Source organism: Schistocerca serialis, chromosome 3 (genome assembly GCF_023864345.2).
Source record: "Schistocerca serialis cubense isolate TAMUIC-IGC-003099 chromosome 3, iqSchSeri2.2, whole genome shotgun sequence".
NCBI classification, from domain to species: domain Eukaryota; kingdom Metazoa; phylum Arthropoda; class Insecta; order Orthoptera; family Acrididae; genus Schistocerca; species Schistocerca serialis.
The window spans coordinates 645,235,403-645,255,569 of NC_064640.1; the positions used below are offsets into that span (position 1 = coordinate 645,235,403).

General features: G+C 39.2%; 1 protein-coding gene across 2 annotated transcripts in view; it reads left to right on the top strand.

The window, feature by feature from the left end:
• The window catches only part of LOC126470532 (dihydrofolate reductase), a 113,056-nt gene extending 96,526 nt beyond the window's left edge, over positions 1 to 16,530 (top strand). Inside the window, exons 5-6 of one of the 2 annotated variants that reach the window (XM_050098454.1) lie at positions 11,209 to 11,339; positions 16,223 to 16,530. In XM_050098454.1, coding sequence (XP_049954411.1) covers positions 11,209 to 11,290 — 82 coding nt within the window. In that variant the 3' untranslated portion in view covers positions 11,291 to 11,339; positions 16,223 to 16,530. The remainder of the gene's footprint in view (positions 1 to 11,208; positions 11,340 to 16,222) is intronic. The other variant, XM_050098453.1, reaches the window with a different exon arrangement.
• Positions 16,531 to 20,167: the final 3,637 nt, after the last annotated feature.

Sequence of the window (20,167 nt, forward strand, 5' to 3'; positions counted from 1 at the left end):
GACATCCTCCTGAGTAGCCCCACCCGAGGTCCAAATGGGGGACTATTTTACCTCTGGAATATTTTACTCAAGAGAATGCCATCATCATTTAACCATACAGCAGAGCTGCATGCCCTCAGGAAAAATCATTTAACCATACAGTAGAGCTACATGCCCTTGGAAAAAATTATAGCTGTTGTTTCCCGTTGCTTTCAGTCGTTCACAGTACCAGCACAGCAGGGCCGTTTTGGTTGATGTTACAAGCCCAGATCAGTCAGCCAGCCAGACTGTTGCTCCTGCAATTGCTGAAAAAACTGCTGCCCCTTTTCAGGAACCACACGTTTGTCTTGCCTGTCAACGGATACCCCTCCAATGTGGTTGCATCTATGGTGCAGCTATCTGTATCACTAAGGCACGTAAGCCACACCACCAATGGCATGGTCCATGGTTCTTGCGAGAATATCACAGTTATATGGTAATTTATTTATTTATAGTATGATGGCACAGAAATATAGACAACTACATATGACAAATATATACATTTCTAAACAGGTACATACAATCACAAGTTAGTAACGAGTTCATAACTGTAAGTCCAGGTTGGAAAGCTGAGCAGAAGCTTCTGCAGACTAATTGTGAAGTCTTCCATTGATACTTTGAGTGCTCTGAGGGAACATTCAAACATTATGTGATGTATTGTTTGCTGCTCTTCACTATAGTCACATTGAGTGGAAGACTTCTATCCACACTGGTGCAACATCTGCCCTGGTCACTTCTGATCCGATTCAGTGTGCACCTATGTTGTCGAGGTAGGTGAAAACCTGCTGATTGCCCCAAGGTAGTTTTGATTAATGTGATGCTTCATGGAAGATTGCTCCTGCCACTGATTTTTCCAGGCTTCATGCATGTTGAAGTTACTGGCCTGCAGGCTGATTTCTGTGTGCCATAATGGTTTTCTAGACCTCAGTTGCTGGGATTCTGAAGATGAAATTTCTGAATGAATTGGTAAGTCTAGGTTGTTATGTGCTAATAATCGGATGGGTCTGAACTGTGAGGAGGTTTTGACTACTGGGTTTTATGTCCTGAGGGTGCTCTCAGGATATTTTTACAAATGACTTTTAAATATTTGATATTTGTCTATATGTTACTTCTCACTCTCTCTCTCTCTCTCTCTCTCTCTCTCTCTCTCTCTCTCTCCCTCCCTCCCTCCCTCCCTTCACCGAGTGAGGTGGCGCAGTGGTTAGACACTGGGCTCGCATTCGGGAGGATGACGGTTCAATCCCGCATCCAGCTATCCTGATTTAGGTTTTCCGTGATTTCCCTAAATCGCTCCAGGCAAATGCCGGGATGGTTCCTTTCAAAGGGCACGGCCGACTTCCTTCCCCGTCCTTCCCTAATCCGATGAGACCGATGACCTCGCTGTCTGGTCTCCTTCCCCAAAATAACCAACCAATCTCTCCCTCCCTCCCTCTCCCCCCTTCCCCTCCCACTCACTCACTCACTCCCTGATGCAAATGACACACACTTTTTCTGCTCTTACTCTTTGAGTGATCACCAGCAAACACAGCGCATTTATCCAGCAGATAAACAAGTGAAAAACATCCAGAACTCTATTGAGACAAGAGGACGAAGGCAATCCAAATGAATGGTTTGATTTGGTGGATGCCTGGTAACTGTTAGTTGTCATCTAGTGTAATGCCAACCGTGAAGTGCAGAGGAGGTAGTGTCATAGTATGGGGGTGTTTTTCATGCTAAGGGTGTGGTCTCCTTATTTCACTTAAGGAAACTCTAAATGTGGAAGGCTATGAATATGTTTTACATCATTGTGTACAGTGTACACCAGAGGGAAAGTTCAGTGACAGTGATTGATTTTATCAGCATGACAGTGCAACCTGTCACAAAGCAGCACCTGTGAAGTGCTATGGTTCATAGATGGTAACATTCCTACAATAGACTTGTCTGCTCTGAGTCGTGACCTGAACCCAATGCAACACCTCTGGACTGAATTAGAACATCGAATTTGCTCCAGACACCAGCATCCCACATCACTACCTTCTCTGGTTTCAGCTCTTGAGAAAGAATGGACTGTCATTCCACCAAAGACATTCAGACACCTCATTGAAAACGTTCCCAGCAAAGTTCAAGACAGTGTAAAGGTGAAGGGGGGACATAACCCATATTAATGTCCACTAATAGGTGTCTGGATACTTTTGATCAGATAGTGCGTATAAATTAGTAAATATATGATGAAGATTCATATGAAAAATAAATTGGATGGTAGTGATAAATCATTCAGTGAAACAGTAAGAATTATCAGAATGAGTGCCATTGTTTCCTCATTGTACAAAAATGTTTCGTGGCATGTATGTTGTCCTTGAGGCAAACAAACGTGGTCCAGTTAACCAAATTGGCCCAGGAAAAATTTGTGAAATATGAATGAGATAAAATGTAGCAACATAAGAGAGAAAAAGATTTAAAGTGGTAGTAATGTGACAACAGAACTGGAATCAAAGTAATATTGTCTGAAATGGCATTCATGTGTCAACCTTCATTTGTGCAGCACCAGGAGATTAGCTGTTTTGTTTGTGCATTGTATTAGGAAATTTGAACTAAAAAGATCTACTTACTTAGCTCTCTCTGTATGCTATTGTAGTTTAATACTAAATTTCTCACATGCTTGTGTAGTGTATATTTCCATCATCTTTAGTATGAATAGTGACTGTGAAAGCTGTGTTTGGTATGCAAGTTGAGTTGGAGACCCTTCAGTCACAGCTCCAGGTGGTTCTGGCTTTAGTCATGCAGTCAATGGATTTCATTGTGTCTGGAGGATTCAAGGAAAATCCAGCACATCTCACATTTATCCCGATCAGTCTAACACTGTGGTTGGCCTGACCCTGCCAGTATTGAGGTTGAGTCATCACCTGTGGTCGATTGGGAGGTCATTTCAAGGTATGGCTGGCAGCGGAAGACATTCTGGGGGACCAATCGACTGGCCTCCCCAATTTTTTTTCTGACAAATATGTTTCAGGTACATTTATAGCTGATAAAGATTTTGAGCCAGCTGCAATTGCCTGCCCTGTTGCAGAGGAAGCCTCATAGCCAACAAGATACAAGCAGTCACAGAGATTGGGATTATTGATATTTGGGAACACCAATGCGAGGCGCGTGATATAGTTGTCAAAGGGGAAAGAAATTTTGTGTGCACGCAGTTTGCGTACCGGGTGAGTCATCCCAGATATGTACCTGGTACTTTCGAATGCTATGGAGAGCACAGGGTGCAGCCAACGGTAGGTAGTTGCTCATATGAATACTGAGGTGTGTCAATTAGGATTGGAAGAGATTCTCTCTGGCTTCTGGTGGCTCTGAAGTGATAAAGACAGCCAGTTTTGCTTGCAATATGCATGCAGAGCTCACCATCTTTAGCATCGTTGACAGGACTGGCAGTGCGTCTTTAGCACAGAGCTGAGTGATAGTCTGAATCAGCGGATGCGAAGTTTCTGTGACCATGCAGGCTGCATTTTCCTTTACTTGCACCATGGAATGTAGTGATATTTGGATCTGCTTCATGGATTAAGAGTCCATTCACACAGGAGGCAGCTACTTGAGGTAGCGGGGGCTGTGTGGAGTGAGCTGGGCAATTTCTTGGGGTAGTGGGTCTCAGGAAAGTAAAAATGAGTGTTCAGTTTCAAAGGGTGCAGGTCAAACACAGAACAATGGTAGACCTAAGAAACATTTGTATTATATTCAAATAACTTACGGGTTTGCTGCCGGATGACGTCGTCGACCACCTCCGATATTTCGACAGGAGCACACACTGCCATTCTCAAGGCACAAATGCAAGGAGGAAGCAATGTGCAAGGTAATTTAATACCCCGGTTCATAGAGGAGAAATAAGGAAGATACCACACACAGAACAAGTAATCGCAGAGTCAACACACAACCAAAGATAACCAACATCAGAAATATCGATGGTGACTATTAATCAACAGGTGAGGTAACACTAATTCTGTCCCTCTGTTTTTTGATGAGAGACAGAGCCGGATTCCAAGCAGCATTTAAACAAAATCCACCATCTCCGTTTATAAGGTTGCTTGATAGTTTGATTAAACATCTTCCTTGATAACACTATCCCAATAGCTGGCCATGCAAGCCAGAATCTGTGTGTTGTTGTATGCCATAGGATGACTGGTGTCAAGGCAATGTTCTGCAATAGCAGATTTGCTCGGCTGTTGTAAGAGTGTGTGATGTTTGTGTTAAATACACCGGTCTTCCACAGCCCTGATTGACAAATGTATGACATGCTACAACTCCAAGGAATAAGATAGACACCAGCCTTACGCAAACCAAGATCATCTTTTACGGGTGCTAACAGGGCCTTAATCTTGGAAGGTGGTCGAAAAACACATTTCACATCATATTTCCGCAAAATACGGCCAATCCTGTTGGAAATGCTTCTTGCATAAGGCAAAAAGGCCGTAGACTTAGGTGCCACTTCGTTGCTGTCGCCACTCATCCGTTGCGCAGAAGGCTGATAGCGCAACACACGTTTGATGTGCCTCTCACTATAACCATTCTGACGAAAGGTGACTCAGAGATGTGATAGCTCAGCTGCCAAACTTTCAGGGTCTGAGATAACGTGGGCCCTGTGAACCAAGGTACGAAGTACTCCTTCACGCTGAGCTGGATGTGACAACTATCGGCTCGCAGATACAAGTCAGTGTGTGTAGGCTTCCTATAAACAGAATATCCCAACGTACCATCAGTCTTGCTTCTGACTAATACATCAAGGAAGGGAAGGCATCCATTCTTTTCCACCTCCATAGTGAACTGAGTATTTGGGTGGATTGAATTCAAGTGTTCCAAAAACCAGTTTAAATTCTCACTACCATGAGGCCAAACAACAAAAGTATCATCTACATATCTGAAAAAACAAGCAGGTTTCAAGGTTGCTGACTCCAGTGCATGTTCCTGAAAGTCCTCCATAAACTATTTGGCCATAATAGGTGACAATGGTCTTCCCATTGCAACTCCATCAGTCTGTTAATAGTACTGACCGTTGAATAAAAAGTAAGTGGAAGTCAGCACATGTCAAAATAGATTTGTTAACTCGACACCAAACTTAACCTCAATTAGCTGCAACGAATCAGAGAGAGGAACACAAGTGAGAAGAGAAACCACATCAGAACTGACTAAAATATCAGTGTCATTTAAGTGCAACCCCTGCAATCGACGTAAGAAATCTGCAGAGTTCTTAATGTGGTGTTCACACCTACCTACTAGTGGGCTCAACAAACTAGCAAGATGTTTAGCTACACGACATGTCGGAGCACCAATATTAGAAACAGTAGGCCTCAATGGGACAGCCTCTTTATGGACCTTAGGGAGGCCATATAATCTAGGTGGTACAGCACAGTAAGAATTAAGACTCTTGATAGTCTCCTGTGACAAAGAACTTTTCTTCAGGAGGTTATTAGTCTTTCTCTCAACACTCTTAGTAGGGTCAGCACCAATTTTGCGATACGCCGAATCAGAAAGTAGACACTGCATCTTTTGAATGTAATTGTGCTTGTTCAACAAAACCGTGGCATTTCCCTTGTCCACAGGTAAAATAACAATATCAGGATCCATTCTGAGTGAACGTAAAGCGGCCGCCTCAGCTGCTGTATATTGCAGTTCGGTGGACGGGCCCCAGGCAACACATGACAAGCCTCCCTCCTAACCTCTTCCACAGCCTTGGAAGGTAGTTTATAAACAGCCTGTTCAATAGAACTAATAAAATCAATGACTGGCAAACTCTTAGGCGTTGGTGCGAAATTCAAACCTTTCCCCAGCACAGACAAAGCTGCGTCGTCAAACGTTTTCTCTGTGAGATTGATCACAGAGCGTCGAGAATTAAAATTAGAATTAGACACTGAGCCAAGGAAACGTTCAAACTTTGCCAAATGATGAGCAGTTACAGATTGAAATTCCCTGTCACACTGCGACCAAGAGGCACCGTCCACCCAATCCCAAGAAAATTCAGAAACATTAGACACCATCATTAAATGAAGCTGAAATAATTCCTTAGAAACAAAATCTAACTGACAAGAGCTAAACCAGCACGTTGCTTGATGCGATTGGCGGCAGGAGAATTAATATGATGCACAACCTTAGCAAACGTTGGAACCACACTATGATTTTGAAACTTCAATAAAAACGATAAAGCACATTCCAACCTTACTCTACTGCTGCTAAGTTTATCCAACCTCCACAAGCAATGATACATTTCCTCCCCGTAGAGGTAAACAATGTGAGACCTTAACTTTTCCCGGTGAACTGAATGTGTAAATAACTTACGGGTTTGCTGCCGGGTGACGTCGTTGAGCACAGCTGATATTTCGGCAGGAGCACACCCTGCCATTCTCAAGGCACAAATGCAAGGAGGAAGCAGTGTGCAAGGGAATTTAATACCTTGGTTCACAGAGGAGAAACAAGGAAGATACCACACACAGAACAAGTAACCGCAGAGTCAACACACAACCAAAGACAACCAACATCTGAAATATCAGCGGTGACTATTAATCAACAGGACTGAACATAAATGTCACACACACTTACAACAGCCGAGCAAATCCACTATTGCAGGACATTGCCTTGACACCAGTCATCCTGTGGAATACAACAACACACAGATTCTGGCTTGCACGTCCAGCTATTGGGATAGTGTTATTAAGGAAGCTGTTGAAATCAAACTCTCAAGCAACCTTATAAACAGAGATGGTGGATTTTGTTTAAATGCTGCTTGAAATCCGGCTCTCTCGTCAAAAAACAGAGGGACAGAATTAGTGCTACCTCACCTGTTGATTAATAGTCACCATTGATATTTCTGATGTTGGTTGTCTTTGGTTGTGTGTTGACTCTGCGGTTACTTGTTCTGTGTGTGGTATCTTCCTTGTTTCTCCTCTGTGAACCGAGGTATTAAATTCCCTTGCACATTGCTTCCTCCTTGCATTTGTGCCTTGAGAATGGCAGAGTGTGCTCCTGTCGAAATATCGGCAGTGGTCGGCGACGTCACCTGGCAGCAAACCCGTAAGTTATTTGAACATTCAATTCGCTGGGAAAAGTTAAGGTCTCACATTTGTATCATAGTTCCGAATTGTCATAGTTTTGTCTCGAAGGAACCAGAATTCCAAGCGCTCATAGAAAGCACTGAAGCAGATGATGATTGGTTGCAGCATGTTGGTTGCTCTTAGAAGTAGTTTATCTTGTAGTGACATTGAAGTAGACTTTATGTGGGTTAATACGGGTAAAGGTTGTAATTGACAACAAAAATAAATTAATAATTGGTTCATTTATGGAACCCCAACTCAGCTGAAATAGTTACTGAAGGGTTCAAGGAAGACTTGAGTATTGCAAAAATTATCCTGTACTGCATGGATAGTATGTTAGGGGTAATTTGTGTGTCAAAGAAAGAAAGAAAAGAAAAAATAACAAATGTATGTCAAGAAAGAATTTGCTGAATAGAGAAACAACAATGAAAGACTGACAACACAGGATTGAAATGTGGGAATGAGGTACGTGGCAAAATTAATACAAGAATGGGAAAAAAAATAGTGTTGATTGCAGTCACTGAGAGAGGAAATGTTGAGCTGTAGTTGGGCACTGAAATACATGGATAAAACATTAAGAGTATCACATTTTTAAGTTTTTGCAGACAGAAACTAGATGATGCTGTTGAGATGTGAACAAAATGGTTTATTTCATGTGAGAGTTTTCATTGAAATGATTTTCTGTGAGTTTGATAAATATCTGTTCCTAATGAATTTTACACAATTTGACTAAAGCTCAGAAACGGACTTATGTTAATTATTGTAATGGAATGCTCAAGAAATTAAATAGAGGTGGTAGAAGTGGTTCAGTCATTCCAGCCCATGATGTATCTAATGAAGTTGATGTTGCTTTGTGGCTGATTTGCAGGTGTGGTTGGAACATTTTCATTTCATTTTGCCATACCATTATTCCAGTTCTTTTCAGCACACTTCCGTAAATTGCCCCCATTAATATTTTCCATATTTTTTCTGTATTGCAATAGCTGACAGGAATACTTATTTCCCAGGTTCATTGATTCCATGAACACCATGAAATATTTTCACATGAAAGGAGAATATTTGCTGTATTACTGGTTCTTGCTTCTTATTGTTTTGTATCATTAATCTTTTGTAATCACTACATTGTTTTTTTCACTTCATCAGTCATTTGTTACCATGTTTTTTGAGGTAATTATTAACATATCCTTTTTTAGGTATGGGTCATTGCTTTATCTGTCTACACCAGTTCAGAAACACTTCATCATTCATGGCCAGAGTACAGTCCAGCAGACTGTTTCTAAAATTCTGCGCAATCCTTGAAATTGTGCTCCTTCCCTCCATGTGCTCACGATAGGATACCTGTCCTTTTCAAGCTACACCCACAGGAATGTTGGGAGCAGTATGGTCTCATTGTTCCATAGGGCACACGCCTGCTGATGATAGGCATAGATTTGAATTTGTTTCTTAATGTTTGCTTTGTTTCTCTAGTGGTATTCTGACGTTTTGAGTATTGTTGAACACACTGTTTGGCTTATGTGTGTGCTACATATTAAAGAAATAACTAACCTCACTTTTAATTCAGGCACAAATGTTTGATTAAATTCTTTTTTAGTTGTAATGATAAAAAACTGTTGTTTGTAGATTGATGAATTTAAATGTGAAAAACTAATATACCAGTTACATGGGCAAATTTAGTTGTATGTCTACTGGGAAGCAAAGGCTTTTAATCTACAGCAAACAGAACTTCTTTGTGTGTCATTGCAAACCTTATTGGCTATCTTATGGTGGTGTAATATGTGGCAACACTGATATTTAGCAGCCACCAGTTCTCTAGTATTAATCTTTCGACCATTTTGGGTAGTTCAGGCTTAAAACTATACTTGTATCATCCCATTTGGGTGGGAGAATGGGAGGTGTCATTATTAATGTGATAACCTCTGATCATTTCGGGAGAGGGGGTTGGGAACAGAAAAGACTTTATGATGTGCACACTTGTGCTTCCTTATCCCTCCCTGGCCACTCCTTACACCCCAAAAACCTTATTTACCTATAACTTAATCAAACATTCGGGGTCCAATGACTAAATATCTTATAAAATCAGTTATGTCCCCTATCGTGCCAGTCTGCCTCTATAACTCAGTGGTCAGTGGGTCTAGCTTCTATGTGGAGGACCCAGGTTCGATTCCCAGTACTGCCAGTGATTTTTTCTTGGTGGGAGGAATATAACAGGGTACACAGAAGTCTCGTGATGCCAACTGAGGAGCTACGTGAGAAGTAGAAGGCTAACAACAGCTGGGAGTGTGTAGGACTTCTCCATACTGCATCCGAATGACATCATTGCCACAGGATGACTCAGCTGTCGGTTGGTTCCGATTGTCCAGTCTGGGCTAGAACTTCGATGTATGCTTTGCTTTGTGTTCCGTGCCAACATGTGCTGTATTCTATCTCGGGAAACAAATGCTGACATTTCTCTGCCTGATTACTTTAAAAGTGTGACAGTATGCAGTCTCATAAATGAAGTAGTTGGAGTTAAATGATGGACTTTTTCATTTATTTTAGTACAGTTAAAGAGTGGGTAAAATTTTCAACATTTATTTATGATTGAAAGCTTGATCATCCATGCATAGGTGTGAGGTATTTTAAAATCTTTTTCCAGCGAATATATATTATAGTGAGTTAAATAGGTGTGGATTAATGATCTGAGTCATTATTGCTGCTGTCTACCTCACTGATATAAGTTCAAAGTTAGACAGTGTTAATGCTCAAGTGCCAACCACAAATAAAATTGCTCTGTTCCATTATTGTTTCACAACTGCAAGTCCATACCTATTCCTTCATTATTGCTTCAGTAGACACAGTGATAAATTGTGTTGTCATATGCCACAGTAGGCAGCAGTAATATAAAATAGCTGGTTAGCTAGTTGAGGAAAAATTTATGATCCATGCAAGAAAACGACCCCAATTAATAATCGAATAAGGGGTTCGCTGGCATCTGATACCACTACTCTGTTTAATGCATCGAGTGAGTCATTACTGTGGCGTAACTTGTGTCCATGGCAACAGAGTGATATAACGGAAGTTTATTTTATTATTATGCAATTAGACTGTGTGTTAGCTCATATTATGTAAGTTTATTTTATCATTGTTTTATTAAACTAAGATTAAACTGTGGTTTTGCTCACAGATATTTATGTTGGTAACGTGTGTACAAAGTATACCGCGCGTCTACTCGAGGGTTAATTAAGATTTCTTTAACACATTCCAGTCAGGCCTCAGTGACTGCTGCAGTCCCCCAGACATAGTAAACTTTTTCACCATACTTTGTATGGCTCCTGCTTGCAAGATGAAAGATTCAAGCAGATTATCATGCGTCTCAGAACTACTGTCATTGATTTCAGAACTATTATCGTCAATTTTAGAACCAGATTCTTCAAGCAGCTACAGAATGTCTTCATAAGTCAAATTGTCCCGTTTTGTGACAAATATTTCTGATCAGGACTATTACGGAAGCATACTGCAACAACAGAAGTGTGGGAACTCATTATGCCTTTAATACCTTTTTCAAGTCAAGAAGCACTTTGTGGAAACAGGAACATGCATTTAGCAGCTCTCCAATGTATTTAAAGAGTGACCAACTGACTTCCAGCCATCACTGCTGAGAAATAATGTGTTGCGAATTAATAATTAGGAAAGCTGCGCCCAGAAGTTCTTCAAATGCCAACTGTTAGGGGACTCACAATGTACCCGTATTTTCTACAGGCAGCAAGCACAATGTGTTAAACAGAATTTTAAATGATCATTGAAACCTTAACAGTAGCACTATTACCCAGTTGGAGAAATTTGCATTGCACACACTTATTTTTTTTTTAATCGGATGAACTGTTATCATTTCATGCCCAGTTACTCGAAGTTTTGAAGGGAGTGAACATGATAAAGTGTAGTCATTTGCTTAAGTTCTTTATCTGTGGTGTTAATGCCTATCACACCTTGCAAAAATGTCACCAGTTAGTTTGAAAAGTTTAGAATCTTGAAGGTGCCTTTGAAACAACATTATATTTAATATTTGTGGTCATAGAGATCCAGACAAACAAGTTAACTGGTGGATGCTGTGGGGTTATGCAAGGGTTGTGTATAGTGTTCTATAATCTTCATCTGCCCCCAGGGTGCTGTCAGATTGGAAGAATTTGAAAGATCTTGGGCAGTTACCACCTCTCAAAATATGGAAAGCAAAGATTTTGCAGTAGAAGAGATTTGTTTCACAGTATCGAAGATGAAGTGCTCGTAGCTCTTAAGGTATGCATTTTAAGGCCAATGTTTACTAGATTTCTTTTGCTTTCTATAATCATTCCTGTTGTATCCCTGAATAATTGACCATTCCTCGTGAGCTCCCAGTATAGCACACTTCAGCATGCTCATATAAATTCATAAAATTGTAGTTGCTACCTCACCTTCCTCTCACCTTTCCGAATGATTTGTGTTTCCTATTAAGTTTGCAATGTCCTGTTGCTACTTTCAAGAGAATGAAGTGCATGGAGAATTACTTGCTTTGCTAGTATCAACAGCCTTGTGTTCACAGTGAAAAGTACTGTTGACTGCTCTCTATTTGTAGACATTCTTCCTCCTCCTTCAGCGTGACAGGGATATTAATTACAGGTGCTGATTAAAGAGACAGGAAGAATTAACATAAAACAATGGCTGCAAGTTTTCACCAGAAAAACACTTGTCCATAGATTTTAACTGTCTACACTACTTTTTTGTTTCACTTACTTTGTCTGAATGAAGATCATTCAATTGTGTTTTAAATTTCAGTAATGTTTTGGCCTTCATGTTTTTGAACAAATGTACCAGATTTTCAAATCTCAATTATGCTAAGTGCTTTCACACATGTTTTGAAGCCTTCAGATTCTTAGCAGAGAAAGAGTAATAGGTCTCAACTACTGGACAATTTAATATGCAGCATAGCTGTTACAGATTACATTCAAGAAACACACACACACACACACACACACACACACACACACACACACACACACACACGCACATACATGTGCACCTACATTGTGCTGCCCAGACACACAATGCCGGGATTGTAGTTCAGCAGGTGGACTGAAAGTGGAGGTTGTGTCAGGTGGGATAGGTAGAGGGAGAAAGAGGTGGGAGGAGGGGTTGGGGACATGTAGCTAAGGGCTTGAGGGGCAGCAGGGCTGCAACATATGAATGCTGTAGGGAAGTGTGGCAGATGCATAGGCTGGGCACATAACACAATGGTACTGGAGCCCGTGAGATAAGACACACGGTGAAGATGATATGAAGGCATGGATTGGGAGGGGATGACAGAACAGTGGGAGGGGAACTGTTGGATCAAGGTTGTGAGGACAGTGGATTAGTGGACACTTTTTGAGGTTAGGAGGATTACAGGAACGAAAGATGTGTTTCAGAGATAACTTCCATAGTACAGAAAAGCTGTTGTTAGGGAGAAGAATCCAGATGGTGCCATTGAATTTAAGCATGTTGTGCCCAGAGACGTGTTGTGCCACTGGATGGTCAACTTTGTTCTTGGCCACAGTTTGACAGTGGCCATTCATTCTGGTGGTCAGCAGGTTGGTAGACATGTCCACATAAAATGCTGCAGAGTGATGGGACAGTCATTCTGGCGGACAGCTGGTTGGTGGTCATTTCCACATAAAATGCTGTGCAGTGATTGTACCACAGATGATATGGATGTTTTCACAGTGATAGGATAGGACATGCCTGTGACTGCATTGAAGTGGGATGCACTGGATTGGATGAACTGAGCAGGTCTCGCACCTGGATCTTCCATGGAGATAGGACCCATGTGGCAAGGAATTGGGAGTGGCATAGGCATGTTGTGTCAGTTGTGTGGCGATGACATACCACTTTAGAAAGGGTTGGAAGAATCTCGGGTAGGATATCCCTCATTTCCGTATATGATCATAGGTAATCAAAATCATGGTGTGGGGAATGGTTCCGTTGCTGCAGTCCAGGGTGATATGGGTGCCAAGAGGGGTGGGGGGGGGGGGGGGGGTGAAACAGGTTCTCCTTACTGCTGTGTATATTTCAGTCACCCTTTAGTGTTGCTTTTGCTCCATTATCACATTGTGTCAACATACATGATGTGCATAAAGTAATAAAAATGTAGCCAGGCAGTACACTTGTGCCCTCCTGACTTTTCAGTGGAAGATTGAACACTGTTAATTTGCAATTTTTGTTTCTGATTTTCACCATGAGTATTCCACATTGCAGCACTTTTAAAAAATAATTAAATGTGTCAAAATTGTAAATTCTGAACTATGTTAGTTCCTATCCATTTTTAGATAGCAGCCACAGCCTCATTAACAATAGGTGTGGCCGTGTAGCAACATAGAGGCTGTAACATTGATGACATGGCATAGACTGCTCTTATAAACAGTGACTTCATACTGTCTTGTTGTCCCATATTAGTATGCCATAAATAAAGTGAAACAATAGGACTAATCAGTTAAGTATTGTAAAACCAGATACCATTCTTTAACAAGTTGAACAAGACTGTTAAGTGTCACAGTACATTAACTCGCTTATCAAGTTTTTTTTCAACCATCAGCCACAGAAAACAACAGCAATGTTCATTAATATGATAATAGAAGAAGAAATTACTTATGGTATTCATCTCTTAACCATAGACAGTGACAGAAAGGAGTAAGATGTTCAGCTACAAAAATCTGTGATCACCAACCAAATGATAAATAAGGAGAAGTTGCAATTACAGTACATGGAACAGGCACATCACTAAACTGAAATAAGGTTATTTTACCTTTCCATCATTGATGGGTCTGTGGAGATCACAGTCTTACAATTAATTAGGAAAAAAAATTGCCTCAGACTGTAATTAAATGCTCTTAATTTGATTATACCATGATTGATATTGGCACTTCTAGCCTTATCCTCATATTTACTTGTTTGCAATAGAAATGTACAGTAAATGAGTGCAATACATAATGTAATTACATTATGTATTGTTGATGTGCTAAAGAACTTGTTATAAAACAAGGTACAATTCTTTAATATAAGACACAAGCACTTAAAAGTTCCAAGACACTATGGGAACTCTATGTTATTAAGATGTTAGAAGCTTCTGCCTAATACCTCCATGCAATGATCCACATACAACTCTTATTTACCGAATGGTATTACATCACATATCGCACACCACAGTTGAAGGTGTCTCCGTCGATATGGAAGCAAATCTGCTACTGTTCTATACCACATGACTTAACTTGGTTTCTGGTGCAAAAACGTGCTGTATGGAATGCATCATTTCCAGTTTTTATTAAACTAAGACATAATCAAATTGCCAACACCATCAAGTTCTTAAAAACCTATATGTTACTTGTCAGTTGTTATGGACATTTGTGACTTATGTACATTCTTGATGTTAGTGTTAGGGCCATTAATCAGTGTCAAGGCTAGAAGAGGCAAATAAACTTGTTAGCATGTACACAGTATGTAATACAATTTTATTATGTGTAGCATTGGCTTATGGTAAGTTTCTCTTGTTAACAAGCACGTGTGATGATGAGGCTACAGCCTTCAAAACTGATCATGATATAATAAAATAAGAGCATTTATTTTCAATCTGAGGCAATTTCTTTCTTTCTTTCTTTTTTTCAATAATCGAACCAAGGACCAGGAGTATGTACAATAAACATTTTGCATAAGGAACTTCTGCTAAGTACATTCAAATAAACACCTCATAACTTCAGTACTTTCCAGCAGCAGACTTAGTAAGTTTAAAGAATTTGAACGATGTTTGATGTCATGGTCTCTGCGTTCCTATTGAACTCTGCTAGAAATACATTATTTGAAGCCTCTGATCCTGGTGTCCATCATGTAATGAATGTTAAGGCTTCAGGAAATAAATAAACATCAAAAAGAGTGAATTGACTTCATAAAACTACCTTTCCTCTTCTTTTTATTTAGTGGGATATTTGACTGAAATCAGTTTTTATGATGAAAGACTTTAAAATTTGCTTCAGACAAGACCAAAGTTGATATCATATGACCTCTAGGTATGTGCTTTAAAATGATGAAAAGGTCATGACTGTGTTAATATGGTTATTGTGTTTCATTACATTCTCTCCATTCTGTTGCATATACCAGAAGACTGTTTTACGCAACTTCATAAATTTAGAAAATAGATGGAGAGAAGGTAGCAGGAGAGAGAAAACAAAATGCTGTACGAAAGGAGACAAATTCGCTGAAAAGCAGAAGTTTGAAGTTCTTAGTAGGCACACAAAAACTGTTATCCTTTGACGAGCTGCTTCACCCCTACATGGTGCCAGCTGTACTAACACTGTTAGTCCAACTGACACCATATAGTGGTATAGGTGTGTAGGTGTGTGTGTGTGTTTGTGTGTGTGTGTGTGTGTGTGTGTGTGGGCGTGTGTGGGCGCGCGCGCGCGCGTGTGCGCAGGAAAACTTTGAAAGCTAGCAAGTTTCCTTTGTTTTGTGTGTTCCTTTGTTTTGTGTGTGCCTATTGACAACACAATGTTTCTGCTTTTTGGTGAGTGATCTCCTTTAATCCAAAAGTATTTACATTCTACAATAACTTCCTACAACAAAGTACTGTATGAGATTGAGATGCTGCATGTTCCATTGATGATTTGCACAATTTTTACTGAAATTGTGCGCAATGATTCAGTTTACAGGCTATGTATGTATGATTTGTGTATAAGTATGTTGGCCATTTGGAGGTCACTAAACAACACATTGTTAAATTTAATAAGAATTAACATATTAGTCTTTAACACTACTCATGTAACTAGTGACACACTTCAGTTTTTCAGCTACACATGCTACAAGTTTTAATTAAAATTCTGTCTACAAAATGGGGTAGGATGTCCAGAAGAAATTGTTTAAGGCTAAATTTAAAAGTTGCTTTCCTACCTGTCAGCATATTTTGCGTTATTGGGCAAATGATCAAATATGTTTGTGGCTGCGTATTGAACTGCTAACAGCCACTTTTTGTCTTTGTTAATAGGTTCCAACAGTCAGTTTCCCTCTATATTGTGTACTGTGTACTGTGTGTCATTGTCTAGTATGGCAAGTATTTTTCAGACTTTTGTAATGAACCTACACAATAAATTTTTCCATTAATTATATATTTGTTTATTTTTCAGTGATCCTACAGTACCTTTGGGTATCCAAGAAGAAAATGGCATTCAGTTTCAATATAAAGTTTATGAAAATACAGAATATGTCTCTATTAAAAACAGTTAAAAGTAAACTAATTCCACCAACTAAGGGAAAAATATATTATTTCTTTGTGTAGTTTTAGTTTCATGCAAGTGGTGGAAAAATATGAACACATGGTAATGTGCTGATAGAAATATAGAAAGACAGAAAAATATAGAAAGATAGAAAAATGAGAAAACTTGATGTAATTGTAAAAACATGTAACATTAAGAAATATATGCAATTTAAATTACACTGGTCTTGTTTGTAAATTGCTCCTGTTTTAAATTATTTTTGACATGTGTGAAAAAATTTCATTAAATGCATTTGTAGCACTTAAAATCACCAGACATAGATTTTAACTGTAGAAGTTGACACAGAAAGAAGCAAAAATCTGTCCTATTTCGAGTAATTTCAGTTGTATTTAAATACAGTTTTCATTTGTCATTTCATCTTCATTATTTCATCCTCATGGCTGCATTAATTTCATTTTAGTACAGTTGACACTGTTAATCTGGTCCAATCCTGTGTGTTCCTTCTTAATGTGACAGTGTGCTGGGACTCTTGTGCTGTTGTTCCTAATGGACAGCTCTAGGCAAAATTAGTAGTTTGGAAATGGTTACGTACTGTCTAGGGTGACACAGGCCTCCCAGTTGTCTCCAATAAGGCAGTGTGCAGCTCTGTTGCCTCCACCTTGAGACACCTACAATTCATTTTTTATGGGTAGAGGTAATTATGAGACAGTCTTCAATATTTTGTCTCTCAGGGTATGTGCTCAATATCTGAGTAACATTGCTGTGATGTATGGCCACTTTAGTGGGTAACAACTGTACTTCTCATAAAGTGACAATGTGCTTGTGGTGAAAGTTAAATGACTGTTGAAGATACATTGACAGACTGAACAATCTACACAAGCGACACTGTCCTGTTCACTCTGTCCAGTTCATGATTGTAGACATGGCTTGCTCTGCTGAGTAGCACTGAGAATATGGATATATTTTTACCTCCTTTACACGGGTAACTACACAAAGTGATTTCCTGTGGTCAAGAGTATTGAGAAAGAAGTTTCTAAGTAAAAAAAAAATCTCACAGCTATGCATTATCATGAGAGGGGGGCAGAACCTCGGTGGGCAATTTGTATTCACATTAGGTGGTGTTGCTCAGAGTAGAAGCCGATCAACTTAAGTCCACACAACTTCTATTTTAATGTAGTTTATTAGTATCTAATGTTTTTTATGGTTGGGGCCATTGCTTGAAAAAATGTGTTCTTGAATAATACATGCTGTATATTCAAAATAAGTGCCTTTATGCACAATATTTTTATTTCTTGTTTTTAATATGGGAATTGAGTTGTCGGTTGAATTAAAAAGGGATGTATAATTTACAAAAAATAAAAGATAAATCATTAAGGAATAACTATACCAAGAAGCAGCAGTTAGTATGCCAAGTCCTTTGAACATGTGTCTGTAAAATGTTTTCAATTTCAAAAAAAAAATGAGTGCTTTTGAACTCTTGTGATCTTTAGTTTTGCTTGGGGTGTTACCTCAAAATTTGAAACAGCATGAGATATAATGAATGTAACCAAATTATTTGTTAGGCACTTCAGCATTTCTATGATATAATCCTCCCACCTGAATGTATTATCAAGCTGTAATCTCAGGGATATAAATTTGTTAACTTCTTCTATAACCATGTTCTCATAATTTATTTGTATGATTGGGGAAAATCTCATTAAGGTTCCGAACTGCATATAGTAAATCTTAAAAAAACTCGGCAACAGTGAACTTTGTGGATTTTGTGCTCTTGTAAGCAGACTACACGATGCTTCAAAGCATTTATTAATGCCTATGACGATTTCATGAACAGCTCTTTCTAAAGTTGCGCCCAACTTACTATTTACCAGAATGTAATGTCCTAGTATTTAGCAAAGTAACCAGTGAAATATAAACAAGAGAATGCAATATAGCAAAGTAACCAGTGAAATATAAACAAGAGAATGCAATATTTCAAAGATGGAACCTGATGGGACATGGGGGATAATACTTGCTGCATACGTGGTATTTTTTAAAAAGCCATATGTGCCCCAGGTTTCATGAAATGGTGGATGCCTCGAGGACCCCAGCATTCATTTACTGAATATAGGTACACTAATGAGATGCATGACTGTTCAGGCAGAACAGTCGTTAGAAGGCAACCTCTGGAGAACCTGCTGTAGCTCAGTTATATAATGCTTACCCAGACAAGCTAGGCTCTGTCTGGGTGGATGCTTCTTTCCCTAGCTGTTCGTGAGACTTCCATGCAGCCTAAATCCATTTTTCTACTTCCATTGATTTGGGTGATCCATTGAGCAGTATTAACACCCAAACCACAAAGAGACTTCATGTGACTAGTCCCCACCTCTATTTGGAGATTAAAGAAGATTTTTTCTGATGAAATGGAAGAACAGCTGGCAAGTTTTGCAGAGATTTGGATGCATGGTTTTATGGTTTGGCAAGGAAGAAATTAATGCAAATTGCTTATCAGTTTGGTGAAGCTAATGGCTGAAGTGACAATTTAATAATAAGATGAAATTGGCTGGAAAAAATTGGGACCAAGAGTATTTGAAAACACACACACTGTCCTTCAGAAAGCCAGAAAATTGTAGTATGGGAAGGGCCATTAGTTTTAATAAAATACAAGTTAAAAGATTTTTGGCAACTTAAAATTTGTTTATGGACAGAGGAAATTGCTCCTCATAAGATCTTTCATTGTGATGAATCAGGGCTATCAACGGTGCCTAATAAAACACCCAAAGTAATTTTAACAGTTGGTAAAAAAGGAGCCAGTAAAGTTTCTTTAGGAGAAAGAGATCAGAATGTTAGTATTGTTGCTCATTCTAGTGCTCCATATATTTATATATCACCAGCTATGATATTTGCAAGCAAAAGGATGAAACAGAGCAGAAACATTGCCTCTTTTTCTCTCACTGGCTATATGACTGCTAAAATCTTTACTGATTGACTGAAGCACTTTGCTCATCACTCAGAACCAAGTGAAAAATAACCAGTTTTGTTATGTCTAGGTAATCACACTACTCATCTTAGTCTTTTGGGTGTGAACTTCTGCAGGGAAAATTTTGTAACAATGATTTTACTGCTGCCCCATTCCAGTCATAAAATACAACCTCAGGACAACAGCTTCTTTGGTCCTCTGTAATCTGCATACTCTGTAGAGGTGGAAAAATGGATGGTGACCAATCCAGGACTTACTTCGATCCACTCACTTATCAGTGCTATATTTAGAGAACAACAGGATCTCAACAACTGAGAAAGCTGTTAAAGGGTTTCAGGCAGCTGGGGCTGTTAAAGGGTTTCAGGTAACTGGAATATAACATTTCAATCCAGATGTGTTTACTGAAGATTTTTGCCCATTCTTCAGTGACTGAGAAACATCCCCATGTTTTTGTCAACATGCCAAATTACGGTGGAGGAGAACAAGAAACAGAAGACTATCCAACAGTCATTATTCGTGATAACTTGGTGTCCATATAGGCTTTGATGAAAACATAGCTAAGATTTTTCATTACAGTTGGGATATGGAAAGCTTACCATTTAAATGAAACTTGATAAAACTAGTGGAAACACTTTCCAGTGAAAGATTTAATAACTTCATCTCTCAACCAGGTCATTTATCAGGATTAACTACTGCTGAAATTGCTGCAAAGATTAAGATAAAGCTTTTGAAAAGAAACAAGGTAAATTTGGAAATAATAGCAGTGAAACATTCAAAGCAATCCAAAACAAGAAAATGAAATCAGTTTATTTAGGTATTCCGTCTAAGACAATGCAAAGAACAACATGACCACTCAGCTTTTTTATATTCACCCCTTGCTGAAGTGTTAAGTTGTGAAA